Source organism: Colobus angolensis, unplaced genomic scaffold (assembly GCF_000951035.1).
Source record: "Colobus angolensis palliatus isolate OR3802 unplaced genomic scaffold, Cang.pa_1.0 Scaffold49, whole genome shotgun sequence".
NCBI lineage: Eukaryota > Metazoa > Chordata > Mammalia > Primates > Cercopithecidae > Colobus > Colobus angolensis.
The window spans coordinates 1,081,132-1,103,891 of NW_012118376.1; the positions used below are offsets into that span (position 1 = coordinate 1,081,132).

Below are 22,760 nucleotides of genomic sequence, written 5' to 3' on the forward strand. Positions count from 1 at the left end.
TGTTGGCCAGGCTGGTCTCGAACTCCCGACCTCGGGTGATCTTTCTGCCTTGGCCTCCCAAAGTGCTGGGATTACAGGTGTGAACCACCGCGCCAGGCCTACTTACTATATTTCAACTTAGCTCTGAAGAAAAAAGAAAACTTCTCTTGAGATGTGCTCATGAAGACTCTATTCACTGTTAAGTACATTTAATCATAGCTTAGGTTCCTATCGTGCTTATACAAATCTGTTCCCCCCATTGATTCAGGAGCTGGTATTTTCCCCTGCCAGTTGATGATGGAGACTGCCGACACCTCCCTTTCTGGTGGATGTGGGGCCCTCAGGAACTCCCAGAAGGCAAGACTCCAGCCAGGGGTTCTCCTGAAATGTCTGACGGGAATTGCTGGGGGTGGGGTGTGGAGAGGGAAGAATGCGCCCTTGATTCCTTAAGGCTTCTCTGTATCCTGTACGCGAATCTTCGCCGCTCTCTACGCGGATGCAAGAGTCCTCTTGCTTTGGCCACGTGCTGCTCCTTTCCTTCAGGACTGTGGCTAATCAGAAGTTGGCTGCACTTCAGTGCCTCTTAAAAGCTTTTTTCCCTGGCTGTGTTCAGGATGTTGAAGTGCAGTGTCAGAAATGATGTGAGTTGATGAAGAAGAAATAAACAAACCCAGGCAGTATGTGAGGAAGGCTTGGCAGCCCTGCTCCTGTTTTTCTTTAGTTTGGATCTGAGGAAACCAGATTTCCTCGTTGGAAGGAATGGGGCTATGAGGGTCCCTGTGCCATGGAGCCTGAGATGTGCATGCCAGTGGGCCTTCTGGACTAGGGCACCAGTTAGTTTAATAACTCTGGGATGAAAATGTATAGTTTATGGTTGGCAGAATGGAGAGAAGTCACATGGCCGCAACCTGAGCTATATGTATGTAGAGTTAAAATAGCATCTGTTCAGGGAGGCAGAACATTCCAGAATGCTTCAGTCCCCTCTTGGAGCCAATGCAGAGAGTGGAGAATAGGAAAGCTGGGAGGGACTTCACAGAGCTTCTTGTCTAAGCCCCTTAACTTCAGTTTAGGACACTGAATAACTTGGCTAAAGCCCTGTGAGGCCAGGGGCCCTTGTCTTTCTGGTTTGTTCACCTTCATACCTTTGGTGCCTGCGTTGTATTAGGTGCTTAACATGCATTTGTTTGGTGAATGAATGACATAAATGAAGATATGACTTCCGACTCCTAATCTAGTGCTCTCTCTGAGATATTTGTAGGCAGAAAAGTCTGTAGACGTGGTGCCAGATAACTTGTATGTAGTTGAGGCTATCTTGAGATTATATATAGGTTAGAAAATGGAGATGTAGCAAAATCAAACTGGCTCCTTAAAGTTGGTGGTGAAGACAGGCTTGCTCAGGTTTGGGGGTGGGTAGGAGGCAGGACTGCCACTTTGCTCAGCAGATGGGGCTCCTTTCACGTTGGATTCTGTGTGAGTGGTACCCTCTGAAGTTGGACAATGGCCCCAATAGCTCAGCTTCCCCAGAAGAATCAAGATGACTGTGGAAAAAATAGACTTGAAGTTGCTCCTTTCCTTACCGGCAGCTAGGAGCCTACCCACCTTTTGCAGCCCAGTCCCCTCCTTTTCAGAGGGATGTGTGACTTGGAGCTCATCAGACTTACCCTCTGTTTGTAGAGGGGTGTGTATGTGTAGGATGCTGCAGGTGTGACTGGAAGGTCATGTTTGATCACTGTAGCAATAGGAGTAGGATGAAGTCCTGTGCACAGGGTCTCTGCCACTGTCCAACTCCATTTGGAGAATTGCAGCTCTGTTGCCATGGGCCCCAACCAAGGAAACCAGGTCTGACAGTGGGCTGCACTTAGAAAACCAGGGTGGTCCTGGCCAGCATGGTGAAACCCCGTCTCTACTAAAAATACAAGAATTAGCTGGGCGTGGTGATGGGCGCCTGTAGTCCCAGCTACCTGGGAGGCTGAGGCAGGAGAATTGCTTGAACCTGGGAGACGGAGGTTGCAGTGAGCCGAGGTCACGCCACTGTACTCCAGCCTGGGTGACAAGAGCGAGACTCCATCTCAAAAAGAAGAAAAAAAAAAAAAAAGGAAAACCAGGGTGGTAAGCCACACAGCCACTTCTAGGCTGTTAACACAAAGTATTGCTGTTTGTTTATCTCTCTTTTTTAACTTCTTGGTTAATTCACAAACGAGGAGATTTACAATCACAAGGGAGTTTTAAAATTTAGAATAGTTACAGGAGATTAATTCAAGATTAAAAGTTGTCAAAGGGAATTTGTAAAATCAAGAAATGTTATTTAAGTTCGCAAACTCTGATCTGCTGAGACTTTATTGTGGCTTGCTGCTTGGTAGGTTTCATCTGCCCACTCTGGGCCCTCCTCCCAGCCTGGCTGGGGATGTGTCTCTTGAAATTGACCTTCAGGCTTTACCACTTGGCCTGATATCTAGGGGAGAGAGTGCTTCCTCTGGAATCCTTGACAGCTGACCATTTTTGGGTGGCATTCGTGTGCCTCCTCTGCGACAGAGAACACAGTTCCTCCTGGAAAATCCCTTTCACTGGTTCCCTTGACTTCTTCTGGTGCCTGCTTTATACAACCCGTCTCACTTCTCTCCAGGGGATGTGTAGCAGACAGCCCATCTCCCGGTGGGTCAGAAGACAAGCTGGAGTCAAACCCTGATTGATGACTACAGAATCAGTTGGGTTGTGGCTTCTGTTCTGTATTAAAGATCACAGGACGTATTGATCTAAAGCTGGCAGGCTCTCTGCAGGCCAGAGGTGGGTTGAGCCAGTCGCCAAAGCAGCAAGAAGAATGACTGTTGTCTAGGCTATTAGAGCTTGAATGAAAAGAGTGTTTTTCATGTTGCACAGTGGCATTAATCATTACTTTGTTAATCTGGGGAAAACCAAGCCTTTAGGAAGTGATTTTGTGGTAGTGTCCTTATAGTCTGGTGTTTGAACTTCTCATGGGGGCTGTTCTTTGGCACTGATGTCGTTATCTATGAGCTTGTCCAGTTGTGTGGTGCTAGTGTAGTGCTTTGGAGCAAATGGTAAATGTTTACTTGAACTCAAAATATACTGTGTGCAAAGTCATGCAAATTAGAAACAGATTAAGAATACATATGTGTTATAAAAAATGGCTTACTTGGAAAATCTAGTTTCATTCATTCATTTACATGTGGGGAAAACTTGATTATTCTCTTTAGGATTCTTGAAAGTATAAACAAAAGTGAGGTGGGAGTGCCCACCTTCCCCAGCTATGAGCCTTAAGCTTTTATGGAGGGTATTTTAGAATGTACACTCTTTAGTGCAAAAGAGTTTCAGCATTGCCTGTGGATGAAGGCACACTTTTTGCTTACTTATATACTTACTGCATGTGACATAGTTTCTATGCAATAGTTCTCTCTCTCTCTCTCTCTTTCTTTCTCTTTTTAAAGCAATCTGTGGGGGTCTATAACCACAGTGGCAGAAAGAAAGTTAATGGAGATTTATACAATAGTGTTCATGTTTACAAAATTAAATGCTGAAACAGGATGGAATTCTATATTCATGGGGTTTCAACTTGCTCTAAAAATGAATGTTAACGTGATGGAGTTCTGTGTTCATAAGATTCCAGTCCGCTGGAAAAATTAATGTTAATAGGCAAGAAGATTGGTTCGTATTCATGGTTTTCTCCCTGCAAAGTCAAATAGTATACATGCATTTATTAATGACTCCCTGAATAAGATCTAAATCACTTAAGTACAGTTTTATATGGAGTGGAAGTATGAGAATCAAAGTTTGTGGTTATTTTGTAAGAATTTGCGGCCGGGCGCGGTGGCTCAAGCCTGTAATCCCAGTACTTTGGGAGGCCGAGACGGGCGGATCACGAGGTCAGGAGATCGAGACCATCCTGGCTAACTCGGTGAAACGCCGTCTCTACTAAAAAATACAAAAAAACTAGCCGGGTGAGGTGGCGGGCACCTGTAGTCCCAGCTACTCGGGAGGCTGAGGCAGGAGAATGGCGCGAAACCGAAAGGCAGAGCTTGCAGTGAGCTGAGATCCGGCCACTGCACTCCAGTTTGGGCGACAGAGCGAGACTCCGTCTCAAAAAAAAAAAAAAGAAAAAAAAGAATTTGCTTCCATTTTTACAATGCAAGTCAGAGAAGTCTTGATGTGTCCCATCTTTTCTTCCATTTGTATCTTCTCTATTTTCCTCTAGATGATTTCCTCCCCTATTATACATGCTCTTTTCTCACAGCCTGGATACGATCCCTGATCGTCACCCAAGTTTCGTCCCCTTCTTTACAAGGCCTGACCCCCACCGTAAGGGTCTCCAATTTCTTCCTCCAGCTAGGCAGGCCTTAATGGTGTCTTAGTCCATGTCTTCTGGTCGTTTCTGGATCCCAGTTGTACCTCACAAGCAGCCCAGCTCACCCTGAATCTAAAGAGCATGCATTTTCTGTAGCCTAAAAATGTTAATGATTAAATGCACAGGGTTAGATTTTGTTTGGTGATAATGCAGTCCCTTTAAATATTTTACCAGTTTAGAAACATTAGAGAGACTTGTCAGGTTCCTTGGAGGAAGAGAATGCTTGGGAGATAGCCCCTCCCAGCTGCATTTTGCCACAGTGAGGAAGGACTGAACTCTGGGCAGAATGTGTGGTGTGTGGTGGGAAGACTCAGCCTTAAGAGTCAGGCAGGCTCAGGGTCTAGGCCCTGCTCCCCATTCCCAGGCTCTATGACCTCAGGCAAATTACTCTTCTCTCCAGGGCTTAGTCTTCTCATCTGTAAGATGGGGATAATCATGCCTACTTCATAAAATTGTTAGGAGGATTAAATGAGGGAACCTATGTAAAGCATACCTGGAATTTAGTAAGTACTCATTGTCGCTGCTATTGTAATAGGAGGAAGTCTGCTTTGAGTAATCCAGTGCCTTCTGAAAGTTTCTCCCTAATTGTTGCCCCTCAGCCAAGGTACTCAGAGCGCTTAGGTAGCTGATGTTGTTTTAGGCGTGTAGTGCATGTAAGTGTTGATGCCACCCAGTTGCTTTCGAAGTCTGCTCCTGAGTGTCTGAGCTCCTGTGTCATGTTTACTCTTCTCCATAGCAGACAGGTGCTGGAAACTGGCATTTACCAGGGCTTCCTGTGCTTTCAGAATCAAGGAATTTCTAGAGTGTGTATTTTGAAATGAGTTAAAATTAATAGTTATTTAAAAAATTAAATGAGCCCTGTGGTCAGATTTCTTAGAGAGTATGTGTTTCTTGGGAGACACACTAACCAGTAAGGGCCATTCTTGGTGGCCAGCTGCTTTGTGGGGCAGTTCGATTCTACTTCCTGGACCAACATCTTAGTGGAAAAGGGGAAGGCAAAGCCAAAAAATTGTGTAAAACGTATTTATGTTTGTCCTGAGAGAATAGCAACGTATCACACACCATTAACAGGCCTGGCCTGCTAATAGTTCTGCACTGCAGTTTGCACCAATCCAGCAGTGTAGTAATTTATTTCACTGAGGGAATTGTGGTTTTATGTGCCATGTATTGGTGTCATTGAAACCACGTTTTAAGAGGAAAATAGCAATTAATGTTTAGAAATGGGAAATAGCTTTACAAATTTGTGGTGGAAGAGACCCAATAAAAATGACTATCAGGAGTTTTCCAAAGGTGAACCTAACAGTTTCTAAATGGTGTTTTCTGTCTGGTAGCTTGACAGCTTTTGATTTGTAAGTGTTAACCAAGTATGACTGCCACAAACAGAGCAGGGTGTGTGTGAGAGAGTATTACTGCAAGGAAGAAAGCAACTTTACTGAGATGCAGGCAGGCATCTGTGCTGACTTAGGAATGGGTAGAGAGGTCTAGGGTGTGTTTGGTCAGATTACACCCTGTCTGTGTCATTGCTGCTCGTGTTCTCCCGCTGCCAGATGACAGCACTGAAAGAGCGGCTGTTAATCTCTAACTTGGGGTTTGCCTGCATCCATGCATAAACATTTCAGCTCATTATCTTAAGAAATAGAAGACCGCCTGGCATGGTGGCTCACGCCTGTAATCCCAGCACTTTGGGAGGCCAAGACGGGTGGATCCCGAGATCAGGAGATCGAGACCATCCTGGCTAACACAGTGAAACCCCGTCTCTACTAAAAATACAAAAAATTGGCCGGGCGTGGTGGCGGGCGCCTGTAGTCCCAGCAACTCGGGAGGCTGAGGCGGGAGAATGGTGTGAACCTGGGAGGCGGAGCTTACAGTGAGCCGAGATTGCGCCGCTGCACTCCAGTCTGGGCGACGGATCGAGACTCCATCTCAAAAAAAAGAAACAGAAGGACAGAACATATGGGAGCCACTGAATACTGAATCCTTTAAGGTTTGTTTTCTGTTTGTTTGTTTTGAGTATGATTGATGAGATTGGGGCATCTAAATTAAAAGTGATTCCTAAGCATTCAGTTAAAGGACAGTGTCATGATGAGAATGATGGTTTTTACCTGGGAAGCGGAGGTTGCAGTGAGCCGAGATTGAGCCGCTGCACTCCAGCCTGGGTGATAGAGTGAGACTCCATCTCTTTAAAAAAAAGGAGTTTGAGAATGATGGTTTTCTGATTTTTAGTAGAACTCTTTTAAAAAATGAGATATTTCAGTGGAGCCATGGCATATGTGCATTTAACTCATAAAAATTAAACTGTACACATATGGTCCAAAAATAGAGAGAAATCACGTTGAGAATAATGTGGAGCTGCTTGGCAGTCGGCTCCGTTAGAGCGAGTGCCTCAGCGCAGGGTTTTTCAGCCTGGGAGCTCGTAGCGTTCTGCGCTGGTCATGTGGCATTGTGGGAGCTCTGCTGTCCTGTGCATCCTACAGTGGATGCTTAGCGGCGTCTCTGGCCTCTGCTGACTAGATGCCAGTAGAACCTTGCTTCCCCATTCATGGCCATGAAAAGTGTCTCTAGACCTTACCAAATAAATGTGCTCTGGAGGTGTGGAAGAGGGCAGAATTGTCTGGGTTGAGAACCACTGCCTTGGTGTGAGACTGATGGGAGGTGCTTTTCAATCGGTTGCTCCCTTAGATGACCTCTGTTTGAGGTCCTCGTTGATCATTGTTTTAGATCATCATTCGTAGATCATCGTTGCCTTTCTATGATTGAATACGTTTACAAAAATAAAAACTCTGAGGCATAGCGAGTGTCAACTGTAAACTCTAAAGGGTGAGTTGGAGACGATGAAAGCATTAGATTTGCTCCTGAAGGGAGAGCAGCCTCATTGAAATATCTTCTAGAAATTTCTAAAGGCCAAAGCCCTATAAAGAAAAGTGATTGGGGGCCAGCACTGTGGCTCACTCCTGTAATCCCAGCACTTGGGGAGGCCAAGGTGAGTGAATTCCTTGAGGCTTGGAGTTTTAGACCAGCCTGGGCAACATGGAGAAACCCCATTAATACCAAAAAAATACAAAAACTAGCTGGGTGTGGTGGCACACACTTCTAGTCCCAGCTACTTGGGAGACTGAGGTGGGAGGGTCGTTTGAGCCCAGGAGGCAGAGGTTGTGGTAAGCTCAGATTGCGCCACTGCACTCCAGTCTGGGTGACAGAGCCAGACAGAGCCTCATAAGAAAAAAAAAAAAGAAAGAAAGAAAGGAAAGTGATTGGTCTATTGACAGATCTTGGCCTTGTCAGTTCAGATTTTTTTTGGTGATAGTGGGGCTCATGGCCAATTTCTAAACTCCAAGTCTGTGTAATACCATTGTGCTGTGTCCCATCCAGTTTTGACCAATTTTCTGAAAGGCAGGCATTCTGGTTCATTTTTCTCAGGCTCTGAGTCCGGAAGCAGGCCTTTTTCAACGTGTGTGTTCAAGTCTAAGTGCATGTTACCTTTAGAGTGTTTGAATCACTTTATATACAGTATGGTTGGAAAAGTTTTGGATTTTAGAACAGGGTCCCTCTCCTTGAATCTGGGTGGACTTATCGATGCCCTGACCAATAGAGGTGACAAAAGTATGTACTACTGGACTGACTTCTAGGGCTAGTCACAGAAAGCAATGCAATGCCTGTCTTGTTGGAAGGAACACTGCTCTTCAAACCCTGAGCTCCGCTGCCTAAGTCTAATTCCCCTAAGGCCATCATGGCAGGAGAGGCCATATCCGGGCACTCTAGTGGATGGTCTCATCTGGACCCAGCCTTCCAGCTATCCCCACTGACATGCAAACCAAGCCTCTAGACCAGCCCGTCCACAGGCTGAATACTGCCTGTGACTGACCTCTGCTATTGCCACATGGAACAGCAGCACCACCCAGCTGCTTCTTGTCTAAATCCTTGACCCACAAAATGTGAGACACCATTAAAAGTTGTTTCAGATGGCCCCTAAAAAATAAAATCAACGTCTTCATCTGGTGCTCTTCTAAAAACTTACTACAGAAGCTTCTTTCTGTTTTTTTGTTGAGACAGAATCTTGCTCTGTCACCCAGGCTGGAGTGCAGTGGCGCGATCTTGGCTCACTGCAAGCTCTGCCTCCCAGTTTCACGCCATTCTCCTGCCTCAGCCTCCCGAGTAGCTTGGACCACAGGCACTCGCCACCGCACCTGGCTAATGTTTTGTACTTTTTAGTAGAGATGGGGTTTCACCATGTTAGCCAGGATGATCTCGATCTCCTGACCTTGTGATCCACCCGCCTCAGCCTCCCAAACTCCTGGGATTACAGGCGTGAGCCACCGCACCCGGCCTACAGAAGCTTCTTGAGAGATAGTTTGTTGGTCTTCCCGAAGAGTTTTTTTTTTCTTTTCAGACAGTGTCTTACTCTGTCAGCCAGGCTGGAGTGCAGTGATGTGATCTTGGCTCACTGCAACCTCCGCCTCTCAGGTTCAAGTGATTCTTCTTCAGCCTCCCAAGTAGCTGGAATTACAGGCGTCTGCCACCACACCTGGCTAATTTTTGTATTTTTTAGTAGAGATGGGGGTCTCACCATGTTGGCCAGGCTGGTCTGGAACTTCTGACCTCAAATGATCCACCCATCTTGGCCTCCCACAGTGCTGGGATTACAGGCGTGAGCCACTGCACCTGGCCCCTGAATTTTTAAGGGTCATCATGCCTGGGAATAAGTTTTACCCTACTCTGCAAACTTTAATGCCTCTTTGGCAGAGTCTATCAAACTATTAACAAATATTTTAATTTTAATAAATATTACTTGTGACAACTATTTTTTAAAAAGTGAAGTTGCTCTGTTTAATCTGGACAGTAGGGTCAGAGCCTTGCTTTCGTCTGGTGCCCTCTCCTGAATTATTGCTCTCATACTCTGAGGCAACTCTGTGGATCCTCCCTGAGGTTCATAGCTTGAAAGAGCTTTGCAGTTATTCTTCCAAGATGAGATCGGCTTGTCCTAAATCCAGCCCTGGGGTTGGAAGCACCTTTTAGGGAAGCACCCTAAAAGGTGTGTCTCCTGGAGGTGAACAGTGTTAAAGTGTAGGTTGCAAAAATTGCACCCATGGGTGCACAGATGGATGTCCATGTGCCTACAAGCAGGTAGAACAAACTATCCGTTAGGCTGAGCTGGTGAGAGTGGAAAAATAAATAATTATTCCAACTTACCTCTTTCTTAGAGAAAACGAATAGCTTTCACATAAGTGCGGAGTTCCTGTTCCTTTTAAGGAACTCTAGGCTGGGCATAGTGGCTCACACCTGTAATCCCTGCACTTTGGGAGGCCGAGGCGGGTGGATCACCTAAGATCAGGAGTTTGAGACCAGCCTGGCCAACATGATGAAATCCCATCTCTACTAAAAATACAAAAAATTAGCTGGACGTGGTGACATGTGCCTGTAATCCCAGCCACTCAGGAGGCTGAGGCAGGAGAATCGCCTGAACCAGGGAGGCAGAGGTTGCAGTGAGCCGAGATTGAGCCACTGCACTCCTGCCTGGGCAACAAGAGCAAAACTCCATCTCAGAAAAAAAAAAAACAGAAAAGGAAAGAAAAAAGAAACTCTAGAAGTAGCATAATTACTGTCATTAAAAGGGACTTGTGACACTTCAGATTTTGAGGCCTACCTAATGAGTTCTCCCAGAAGCTAGGGTTTGCTTCAAGAAAGTCAGAATTAACAATTGATGTGCAGGGATCTTTCTTCTTAATTAGGGCAGGTGGATTGGGTAAGCTGCCTTTCTGCAGATCTCTGCTGAAATGCAAACCAGTCCAGGTTGTCAGGACTGTGGACATCAGGCATGTCACTGTTAATGCTGGTGTCAGTGAGAAGAGTCAGACTCCTATCAGGAACTGTTGACTGAGGTGTTGCAAGGAGAGCAATAGTTCTCTCCTAGCAAAGGCTCTGAAGGACTGCCAGTGACAATCACACGTCCTTAGACTCCCTAAATCCCTCCTAGCATCCTTTTCCTTCTCCTCTGGGACACATCAGCACACACAGCAAGGATTAGGAGAGATGAGCGTTTATTGGCATAGTGTTCTGAAATCTGGATATGACGGCCTTGGAATTCTTACTGTAACCCCTCTCTGTGATTTTTATGTAAAATGACTTCAGAAGCAATCCATAGTCAGGGTTGTCAAAAAGAAAACCTGGGAAGAGGCCGGAAGTAGGGGCTCACGCCTGTAATCCCAGCACTTTGGGAGACCGAGGCAGGTGGATCATGAGGTCAGGAGATTGAGACTATCCTGGCTAACATGGTGAAACCCTGACTCTACTAAAAATACAAAAAAATTGGCGGAGCGAGGTGACGGGCGCCTGTAGTCCCAGCTACTTGGGAGGCTGAGGCAGGAGAATGACATGAATCCAGGAGGCGGAGCTTGCAGTGAGCCGAGATCACTCGGCTCCAGCCTGGGGGACACTGCATTCCAGCCTGGGGGACAGAGCAAGACTTCACTGCACTCCAGCCTGGGGGACAGAGCAAGACCCCCATCTCAAAAAAAAAACCCAAAACAACAACAACAAAAACCTGGGAAAAGAGGTTAGATTGCCAAGGGAATGGGAGGATGGGGAGGAGAGGAACAGAAGGCAGAAGGAAGGAGGACAAGAGGGAAGAGTGTGGGTGAGCAAGTTGCAGAAGATAGTGCAACTGTTAGGTAAGCATTCCTGGTCTTAAGAACCTACCTAGCACCAGTTTGCAAAGGTAACCTCTCTACTGTGGAGTCATCTGGGTGAGTCACCTGTGACTGCTTTCCAGAACATCGCCCTATCAGATGGTTGGGAAGAGAGGACAGGCTGAGGGAGGAGTGTGGGTGTTGTATTTTTTGTGTGTCCATCAGCTTGACCTTCTTAGTCATTTGTACTTATGGAGCCAAATGAGTGGCTCCCTTATGATAGCATAGGTTCTTATTAGTCCTGGCATGAGGTTTTGAATCAAATTTTGTCTTTTATTTTGGGACAATCTGAGTGCTTTTAGATTAGACTGAATAAGGGGAAGGGCTTCTCATGATGCTTGTATCAAGAGGCTAGGTTTGTAGATGTCTGGCAGGTCGTAAGTTAATTTGAAATCTTGTGCTTAGAGTTTATGAAAGAGCAGATAAAGAATGTCTACCATATATGGATTTGTTTTTAGAAAACAGTTTTCTGTTAGCTGTTGAGCCCTGATGACTTTTTAAAAATTTGGATTGTTTTTAGTCTAATTACCAGTTTAAGATTATGTGGTTTGATGTAGGAAGAGGGAAGAAATCTGTTATGCTGTTATGTATCTTCCCTTTGTCTCTCCTTCCTTTTTATCATCTTCCTTTGCTTGCCAACAGGTATTTCTTGCTTAAATTTTCTTGCTGTCTTTTGATTTCGTCTTCTGTTTACCATGATGGTTCTCAACTGGGACACGGCTCTCCCCACCTCCTCTCTCGATTCCCCCTACTCCACATACCAGACGCTTTTGGCTATGGGAGAGGGATTGGTCTGCCCAAAGGCTGTCAGGGAATAGAGACCAGGGATCCTAAATGCGACTAGGTAAGATAAAACAAGCTAGTTTTAAAAAGCCCAGGCTTTGGAGCCAGGCTGCCTGGGTTTGAAATCAGCCCTGTTACCAGCTAGGTGATCTTTGCGAAGTTACTTGAAGTTTCTTTGCTTCAGTTCCTCATCTGTAAATTGGAGCCAGTAAATACCTCATAGATTTTTGTGAAGATCAAATGGATTATAACAGAACCTGCCATGTTTGAAATGTTCAGTAGTTACTTCTTTTTGACAAAATATAATTTGAAAGGGTCCAAAGTCACTTCCTATTTCTAAATTTTTTAGTCCTTTTTTCTTTTTCTAAACAGGAGCTGTATTGATGCCATATTTTTATATTGCAGAGTCAATGTGGGTTCCACCATAAGTTTCAGTTCAAATGTAACAAAATGATTTTAGAATGTTTCCTAAAGACTTACAATAAAATGGGTAGAGTCTGGCATGTGGTGATAGAAACAGTAGGTTTATGTGCCAGATAACCAGAGAGAAGCACTTGTATCAGTTTGATTTAACACTGCTTTTCTAATTCCATAGGTGGAGCTTAGAAGTAGATTATTTTTTCTTAAAATGAGTGAGCTTTACCCAGAGGCTTATTGTGTGGGTAAAGAACAAGCTTTCTTGCCATCTCCCACCCTCTGGGGACCTAGTGGAGATAAGAGGAGACTCCCAAGCCAGAGAAGGTAGATAAAGTTGTTCTAGTAGCATTTGTCTGTTGGACCTTGCTTGCTGAAAGGCCAGCTGTAAATGCCCAGGCAAACCAGGCCAGGCTGCTCCTGGATACTGAGGGTGACCAGATCAGATTCAGGGCCTGGACTGTCTGGACACATTTCACCCATGAAACTTTTAAAAACTTGGAGCTAAACCCTTTCATTAACTCATGTTTCTCATAGCATTGGCGCTAAATTTAACATCAATGAGCAGGCCTTATTTCTAGGGGCCTGTTCATCAGCTGCTGTAGAGTACTCTGGTGATCAAGACAAGACAGTATTGTGATGAAGTGGCATTTGCTTAGGGTGTCCTAAGCCCCAGGGAGAATGTTGGCCAGGGCTCTCTTATAGAGACAGCTATTTATTCCTCCCCATTATCCTTCATATAATCAGTCCTTTGTTGGAGATATGATTCCCCCTTCCCCCTTTTTATACCTGATGAATCTGCGTCAGAAGTCCAACAACTTTACTAAGATCATACAACCAAATAACTGGTAGAGTTGGATTTTAGACTGTAGCTCTGCTTGATTTTGAAAGCCTGTTTTAAATCATCATCCTGGCTGGCTTTTCTTTTAGTATGAAATAGACATGGATAGTTCATTTTGAATGGATTTAAAAATTTGAACCTGAGAGTAATAAACAGTGAAAGTCACAGGTAATAGGAGGAGGTCGACCTCTGCAAACAGGAGTGATAATTAGCATCTCTTTTATTCCAGACACTGCCCGTTCATTAATGCATTTAATCTTCACAACCACCTTATGGGGTATTAGACCTGTTTTATAGATGAGGCAATAGAAGCTTGGTATAAGTGACTTGTGTAAATAATGCAAAGTGACTTGTGTTAATAATGCACTCTACTAGTCGGTGGCAAAGCAGGGATGTGAATCCTTTTCTCACCATACGATGCTGTGAAAAGGCTGGGATGGTCTCCTTGCCTGGTCACTTCCAGTTGCCTCTGAGGTACATGGGATAAGTCTGGATTTATGAACCAAGAAAAATGAGCGCATGTTCCAGGTTTGCTGTGGTCTTATAGAACCAGCTGCATTTGTTTCTCATCCGAGAAACTTACCTATGTCTTAAGAGAGAAGCAAGCCCACAACAGAGGCAGAAAGCTGATAAGGAAAGCTGACTTCCAAGCAGTATATTCTGTGGCCTTGGCCTCATTCCTTGGCCTTGCTCCTGCTCCTCAGAAGGCACCTGGAAAAGGGCTCATTGGCATTCTTTGCGCTAGCTTCTGTGTACAGCTGCCTGCTCCATGGAACGACCCATCTTCTTGGTGCTTTGTCTACCAGGAGAACTTCAGGATCACCGGCTGTGCAAGTGGAAGAGCTGGGTGGGGAGGTGAGACTGGATGAATCTCTGCCTTCAGACTATTAGGGGACCATCATTAATGCGTTATGAAGCTTGGCTCAGCCTTAATTCATTAGGAAATCACTGTCTCCCAACTCATTTGGTGCCTGCCTTAAGGGCACTTTAAATGCAGGATTAAGTGCTGCTGTAAAAGGGAGTCCAGCTCTTTGAAGACTGCCCCTGGCACCAGGCCTCTGGGTGGTCGCTGTTTACGGGAGCCAGTTTCATAGAAGTGATTCTGGGGACTGGAGCAAGGAAAGGCAGCCTTTATGTAGAGGAAGTGTGCCATGGTTAGGTAGTTGACTGCTTATTAGTTTACTCTTTCAGCCAAATTATTTTTGCTGCTGTTAAAAATTAGTTTTAATAATTGCTTTTGGATCAAGCTGTTGAATAACTGAGCCAAGTTTTCATGCCCAATGAACTTTTATAGCAAACTCTCCTCTCTTTATGGGGTTATTATGAGGATGATATTTGTAAAGCACTTTAAGTGCCTAGGGAAGGCTGTGGATAAATAGTAGTCATATTTTCAGAGTTCTGGAGGAATGACTATACAATGGCATTCCAGTTCTGAAACATGCAAATCCTACTCTGATACTACTGATTTGTTTTAATGGCTATTTTCCTGTTTCTAATTTTTAAAGGAAAATTTATAAAAAGATCAGGATGATTTTTATATTTTCATTAAAATTTTCAACTAGATTAAAAAACCTCTTTAATCGGATGGGAGAAGTGTTTTCACAAAGTCAGAGTTTGAATAGTAAGTAGGAGATAGTAGGAAAAATGCTCCATTGTCAGCCAACAGCTAACCAAATTAATTTGTAATGGAATGTCATAGTCCTTTTCTACAAAGTAATATTTTGTTTCTGTCTTCCTGTTCTCTTTTGTCTTTTGGGAGAAGAAACACAAATAAATAAAAAATAGTTGTTTTTTTGTTTTGGAGAGAAATACACTCCCTAGAAAGGACTGTCTTAAAATGCACTGTGGGTTTTTAACTGATGAAGCTCCTACCATGTGTGCATGCATTCTAAGAACGTGTCTGTATCACATGTGGGAAAATGGAGTTAGAAAGGCTTCTCCCTTTGTGGCCTCAGTATATTCTGAGTTTCAACGATAGATTTTCGGTAAAAAAGTTTGTGCTCCTACGTGATCTGGGATACACACAGCAGCTTTCAGAATTGTTAAAAATGTAAATTCGGTGGCAATTTAGACCACTTTCACTCCCTTGCTTAAAATCTTCAGTCTTCTCCTGTCACAGGTAGGATAAAATCCACATTCCTCCCAGACTCCCTAGGCTGGTGTCATCTAGGCCTTCCCTTTTTCACCATCCCGCTTAGTAATTGTCCCTGGGCTCCTTCTGCCCCAGCCCTGAAGCCTGATCCTCAGCCCTCAGGCTTCTCCAGGGCGGGACTTCCCAGTCTTTTCCCCCAGGATTCTGGTGGTACTTCCTGGGGCCAGGGTTTTAGCTCAGCATCCTCTCCTTAAGCTCTGGAATGTCAATTACTGAGCAGGGAGCCCAGAAACCTCATAGGCCAGGGTCAGAAGGTGACACTGAGCCCTGCTGGAGTACAGAAGCTGACAATGGACAGAGTTCAAAGCCTAGGCGGAATTCTCCTTTGAGAGCATTTCTGCTGCCCCTCAGCCCACACTGGTCTCACCCTGCCCTGGACTAGCCCTGCAGTTGGGCCACAGTTCACAGCGGCCTGTGCTCTGCCTGGAGATGTGTGCTGCACTGAGCTCAGCCTGCTGTCAGCTCTCCTACAGCAGGGCAAGGACTCAGCCGTTGCTTAGTGGACACTGGTATCATGTTTTCTTTGATTTTAAAGATTATTGTCTTAGAAGAAGAATTTATACCTCCTTCATCTGTCTGCTTATAGCAATTCATGAACTTTTTTTTCCCTTCTCAGTAACAAAGCAGTGAAAGCCTAACTGAATCAGAGCTGCACAACTCCGTGCCTGTGGCTCCTTGAGGAGGGCACTTAAGTATTCTGTTAACGCCCGTGCAATGCTCCTTTCTTTTTGCTTGTGGTCTAATGACATCTCCTCTTTGCCACGTGATGTGTGTCAGAATGTTGGTTCAGTCCATGCATGTGGCCATTTTTCAAATGGATTAACAATGATTCAGAAAGGCACAGGAGAGGAAGGTGGAGCGTGTGGGAGGGAGGGAGCAAGTGCGAGAGGAAGAGGGGACAGCAGCAGCGAGTGCAACTCTTCTTAGCTGCTTTCATTGTTAGAGCCTGGATTTTGAGGAGAGTCTGTACCAGCGGAACTACTGATGGCACACTTTTCCCTGGAGTTTGCTTGGATTCATAGGCTTTTTGCTTGGCTTCATAGGCTTTTTGCTTCATGTTGTATGTGCTGGTGTCCTGGGTTTCTGAAGCCCGTGAAGAGGGCCTTCTGGCCTCTCCTGCTCACCATGCCATCCTCCCATGCACACCACCGTTCTGGGTCCCCAGCAGGCCCTTTGCTCCTGAGTGGAATCTTGCCAGTATTTGGCTTACTCATCTCCACGGACTGAGTCTCTCGGGGCCCAGTGGCTCCATCTATGGAAAAGTGGAACAAGCCCAAGGCATCTGAATCTTTTCTGTTCTGCCAGACCCTTTTCTTGAAGAAGTTTCCATTTAGTAGCCATTTCCTTCTCAGACAGGAACATGTGCTGAATGCAGAAGGTTCAGCTGGCAGCTCCTGAACGAAGACCCTGCATTCCTGCCTGCCCTTGGTGGGGCTCAGAGTCCACCCAAGAGCTCTTTTCCTACAGTGTGGCATGGGTACCAGCATTGCTGACTGGGAGGCTAGGCTGGTGGTCTGCCTGGGGTGGGGTGACTTGAGTGGAGTCTGACTGGAGCTAGCTATGCCCAGCTCATCTCCTGGCAGGTTAGGTAAGTGACTCTGGTCCCCTGACAGGCTAGGTAGGTGACTCTGATCCCCTGGCAGGTTTAGGTAGGTGATTCCCATTAATGCTGGGAGCTGCTGCCCAGGACAGGAGTTTCAGCAGCCCGAAGGTCTGGCTGTTTCCATTCGGAGCTTCTGATGTATGACAGAGAATTTTCATCCTATAAATAAAGGATGGCTATTATTCCCTTCACAAAAAGATTTTTTTTTTTTTGAGGTACACCAGTGGCTTTTTTTCCTTCAAAATAAAAGGAGCTTAATTTTCTGGTTTCTTTTCTGTCCAAAAGAGAAAGTGCTTATTGTAGAAAATTCAAACAATAGGTAGAAGTACAAGTAAATTGCAAACCATGTCAAATACCCATTTTCTAGAAATTGTTGTTGCCCATATTTTGATGATCATCATGCACATATATACCCTCAGAACCTCAGATATGAGATATCAGGAAACACTGGTTCTTTTTTTCTTCACAATGGACTGTGATAATCTTTATGTGTCATGAATTTAGAGACACCTGATTTTTAATATCTGAAGAATGTTCCATTGTATAGATGTGCTGTAATTTATTAAAGCAAGCTCTCTCTCTCTCTCTCTCTCTGTCTTTTTTTCTTGAGACTGAGTCTCGCTTTGTTTCCCAGGCTAAAGTGTGGTGGCTCGATCTCGGCTCACCGCAACCTCCACCTCCCGGGTTCCGGTGATTCTCCTCTCTCAGCCTCCCGAATAGCTGGGATTACAGGCCTGTGCCACCACACCCAGCTAATTTTTGTATTTTTAGCAGAGACAGGGTTTCACCATGTTGGGTAGGCTGGTCTAGAACTCCTGACCTCAGGTGATCCACCCACCTTGGCCTCCCAAAATGTTGGGATTATAGGCATGACCCACTGTACCTGGCTACAATCTCTTATAGATGGATATTTTTCCAGTTGCGAATAATGCTCCATTAAACGTCTTTGTACTACACTTGTCTAATTATATGATAGTAAGTGGATTAAAACTCCTGAGTCAGAGTATAACCATTTTGGATATTCATACAGGTTGACAAACTGCTTGCAGAAAGGTCATGCCATTTTTTATTATCCCATAAAGAAGGAAAGCCTCTTGCTGACTTTAACGTTATTCTCTAATGTATTTTAAGTCACTAAATATCTGAGAGTTTTTAGGCACTTTTTTTTTTTTGGCAAATAGCATTTAGATCACTAATTAGGGAGAAGTTTAATGATGAATTTTGTAGCTTCAGTAGTTAAAAACCAAAACTGTATAGCCCAATTGTATTTTCCCATATATTGTTCTAGAATGCAATTATGTCTTTGCTTGACTTGTATTTTAAATAATTGTCACATGGAGGTTGTGTAATTAAAACAGTGCCCTTTATTAGTCCCCATTTTGGGCAATCTGTTATGTTCCATATTTTCATATTACTCCTAAAACTTTGCTAAAGAGAACTTTTGTCAGTAAAAGTAGCAAATACTGTTTTGTAATTTGATAAGCATTAAAAAATAATTCTTATTTAAAGGTATAATCTTCAGGTGAGTATTCTGGCATTCCTGCTAAGGAAGCACTGCTTTCAGGAGCATCTCTGGTTCCCTTTAGAATGTTTTCTGTGCTCCTTTCAGTCTGTGAGAGTTTTCCCAGATCCATGTGATTAATGCCTGTTGTTCCACCTCTTTGAACTTTATCTCCTTGATCTCATTTGTCCATCCCCTGGTGTCACCTGAAACTTTTTACCAGTTCATTGTTTAATTGCTTATCTTTCTTTTACACTTTGAGTTCATTTAATGATAAGGATATCACATATCTTCTTAAAAAGCTTTTTAGTGTGTGTTCTTTTACTGCCTAGAGTGATTTCATATTTAACATTCACTTTGTGCTCCCTTTGGGCATTACTTAGATCTACCAAAGATAGTATTTGCCTGTTCAGACTATTCAACAACAAGCAAGATGCATAGGTACCTTCGGCTTAGGAAAAAAAAAAAAAAAACCTACCACTTTTCTTTGTAAACTTATTTGGAAATTGAAGGCATATTTGGAAGATTTTTCAGTGTCTTGTCTTATCAGGTAAAGCCTTCTAGAGGAGATGAACTTTTCATGTTCAATTTAGATTGGAAAGACTGGGATCAGTAACTACAGGGAAGAACCAGCTAGTGAAGAGGCTAGTCTAGGATAAAACAGGAATGAGAGGTGGGAACCAACTGGGTGGAGGTAACTAAGATGCACAAAAAAGACATTTAGGAGGAGGTTCTCAGAGGAAATATGGCAAATTTTATTTGTGATTAGATAATAACTTATTTTTAAATGTCTTTTATTCATGTCAGAATGGCGAAATACAAACCTATGGTAGAAGACACACTACATTGGCTGTGGGCAGTGGCTCATGCCTGTAATCCCAGCACTTTGGGAGGCTGAGGCGGGCAGATCACCTGAGGTCAGGAGTTCAAGACCAGCCTGGCCAATGTGGCGAAACCCCATCTCTACTAAAAATACAAAAATTAGCCTTACGTAGTGGCGGGTGCTTGTAATCCCAGCTACTTGGGAGGCTGAGGCAGGAGAATTGCTTGAACCTGGGAGGCAGAGAGGTTGCAGTGAGCCGAGGTCGCACCATTGCACTCCAGCCTGGGCAACAGGAGGGAAACTCCATCCATCTTGGGGTGTGATTAGTAAAAGAGACAGACTGCGATGGACCATGTTGGGGGTGTTGTCTTGTTACACCCAGCACTTAGGTTCCTAGGCAAGTCAGAATGCCAGGGACTTGCAAGGGGGTATGGTGAATAAAATACTTGCTCAGGCTGAGCGTGTGGCTTATGCCTGTAATCCTACCACTTTGGGAGGCCAGGATGGGTGGATGACCTGAGGTCAGGAGTTCAAGACCAGCCTGGCCAACATGGCGAAACCCCGTCTCTACTAAAAATACAAAAAAGTAACTGAGCATGGTGGTTGGCACATGTAATCCCAGCTACGTGGGAGGCTGAGGCAGGAGCATTGCTTGAACCCGGGAGGCGGAGGTTGCAGTGAACCAGGATCTCGCCATTGCATTCCAGCCTGGGCGACAGAGCAAGACTCTGTCAAAAAAATAAAAATAAATAAAAAATTCTTGCTCAGCTGTCCAGCCAAATGCCAGGGTTTCTGGCTGGAGTTGGCTACTATGTGATAATTCACATTTTTTTCCCCCCAGCAAACAGCTGTATTTTCCCAGAGACTGTTTGATCATGGAGAGTTGTATGGAAATGACCCTTTGAGGACACTAAGGTACTGTTTAATGAACTGTTCCGTTAGTGCCTTTTAATAACCCTCAGTCTTAAGTGGTATTTAATTACTGACTTTTTGAGCCACTAGGGAACTGTTTAGTAATTACTGCTTCATTGCCATTTAATAAATTTCTGTCTTGTACATTAAATAGCACTGAGCACAGTAACTCACTGCCTAGTCCCTGGTGGCATAAAAAAGTTAAGGCTGCTTCTAGAGATGCTCATCTGAAACCAGATGGTCGCTTAGGCATTGGGAAAGTAAAGGTGCAATAAAAATTGTCAAATAAGGAGGCCGTAGACTTTTTGGATTTCATAGACCAGTTTTTAAAAAAGAAATGTTTAGGGACTGGCATAAGGTTATTTTGTTAAGTTTTGTTTCCTTCAAGAAACCTGACGCAGGAGCACTTTACCTGAGGCAGAGCGGGCACTTGGTGAGTATCAGCTGAATCAAATTGAGCTCTGCATAGGAGGACAGAATTTTTGCAGGTGACACCTGTTTAATTTTGTTATTGTTTCATCAGTCCTCATATTAGAGAAGTTAATTTTGTAAAATGTGATATTGAGTGTAGCTGACTAAAGCAATTTCACTTTATATGGGGATTGTGAGGGTTAAATAGCATGTGTGTGAAAGCTTTGGAAGAACCTCCCAACAGATGGTGTATGTAAGGTGATTAATATTGTCTGCTGACAGTACTAGGAAGAGACAATTCGTCTTTGGCTTATATTAAATTCTGGGGAATTTTAAGATGGAGAGATGATTAATCCAAAAATGATCGATCTGCAGGTTGTTGTGTCTTCATGCTTAAGTGAAATTTTGTGATAGACCAAAGGAGAAAGTGGCTCAGTAAGAATTATTTAATTAAAATTGACCCTTTAAGGTAAAAGCATAAAGGTACTGCCTTTTCTTTGATTTCATTTATCTTAGAAGCCTGTGTTGTTAGGTGACCTGTGTACATTCTATCCAGTTCAAGGTGGTAACATGGTCATGGGGGCGGTAATAATGACATAAAAGACCCTAAAAATCCTGATGTGTATTTTGAAAGAGGCTGGAAAGACACAGAGAGTCGCCAATGAAACAGATCCCCTGATGCCCCTGTCAGGCCGTGTATTTCCCAGACACAAGTCACCCTGCTCAAAGTCCAGGCAGTGCATCAGTGCTGGTCTTGATCCTGATGCCCACCAGCTTTTGAAGTTGCTTTGATCACCTGGGTGTCCTATAGAATGTCTGATTTTAGCCACTCAAAGGGGGTAACAATTAATTGTAACACTTTTCATTAAAATGGCCTCCTTAATAATGTTTGAAATATAATGAAAATCCAAGCCAAGCCATGGCTTCTGCACTTGGCTTTCAAAGCCCAGTAACACACACTCAGTCTGCAGTGGGGCTGGACAGCCTTTTCTTATGGGAAGCAATGGAAATCTGTCATATTTTCTGATAAAACACATTTTCAAAGATGAGTTTTTCAGGCACATTATGTCGTACAGGTTCATTCAGCAAATCACTAAAGCGCGGAACTGTGCAAACACATCGCCCAGATGTAAAGTTAAGTACATTCTGTTAGAAAATTCACCACGTCTTTAATCCTAGTGCTTTAGTGCTGTGGTTTAAGTAGAAGGGATTTAGAGAGTTCATAAATGCAGGGAATAGAATAAACAAAAGGATTAAAGCAATGTTTTCTGAGCAGCACTGATGTAGATAGAACTTTGTACCTTGTTACTTTCCCCAGAGATACTGTCAACTTTATTTTAAAGGCAACCTTCAAGAAGCTACAGTGCAGACAGGTACAGTAATAACAAAAATTAAGAAATTAACTTCAGTTATCAGGGTGTGCACGTAGTGTTGTCATGAATACAAGTTTCTTGGATCACATAGCAATCTATTCTCTGTTTGAAGTTTTAATACAGTTTTTGCTTCTTTATTAGTTTTACAACCAGAAAAAAGAGAGTATAGCAGATTGAATTCTTATTTACATTTCATTTCTCTCTGATTTTGGTTCTTCTTTCTTTCTTTTTTTTTTTTGAGACGGAGTCTGCTCTGTCGCCCTGGCTGGAGTGCAGGAATGCAGTGGCATGATCTCAGCTCGCTGCAACCTCTATCTCCCAGGTTCAAGCCACCTCTCCTGCCTCAGCCTCCTGAGTAGCTGGGACTGCAGGCGCCCGTCACCACACCCGGCCAATTTTTGTATTTTTGGTAGAGACGAAGTTTCGCCATGTTGGCCAGTCTGGTGTTGAACTCCTGACCTCAGGTGATCCGCCCGCCTCCGCCTCGGAGAGTGCTGGGATTACAGGTATGAGCTACTGTGTCTGGCCTGACTTTGATTCTGATATTGTACCTATGTGGGACCATTTTATAATTTTAAGTGGTAAGTATATACTATTGATTTAAAATATTTAGTATTATTATAATTTTACATTCCATGTATCTGCACTAACTGCATTCTACTCATTTTAAATTAATTAATTTTTTAGAGATAGGGTCTTGCTATGTTGCCCAGGCAGGTAGGATCTTGCCACGTTGCCCAGGCTGGCCTCAAACTCCTGGCTTCAAGCAGTCCTCCTGCCTCAGTCTGCCAAAGTGTTGGGATTACAGATGTGAGCCACTGCACCTGGCCCACATTCTGCTTCATTTTGAATAGCTCATTTAGTATTTCATCATTTTTTATGTCATAGTGTACTATGACATAGCTAACCCCAAATCAGGGTATTCGAG

General features: G+C 44.0%; 2 protein-coding genes across 2 annotated transcripts in view; both read left to right on the forward strand.

Annotated features, from left to right (window-relative positions):
- Positions 1–22,760, forward strand: part of LHFPL2 (lipoma HMGIC fusion partner-like 2) — a 275,944-nt gene that overhangs the window by 133,364 nt on the left and 119,820 nt on the right. The gene's annotated exons all lie outside the window — the stretch shown is intronic.
- LOC105524187 overlaps positions 1–22,760 on the forward strand; it is a 117,868-nt gene that overhangs the window by 83,939 nt on the left and 11,169 nt on the right. Inside the window, 2 exon segments of the mRNA XM_011959358.1 lie at positions 12,754–12,847; positions 13,803–13,912. Coding sequence (XP_011814748.1) covers positions 12,754–12,847; positions 13,803–13,912 — 204 coding nt within the window.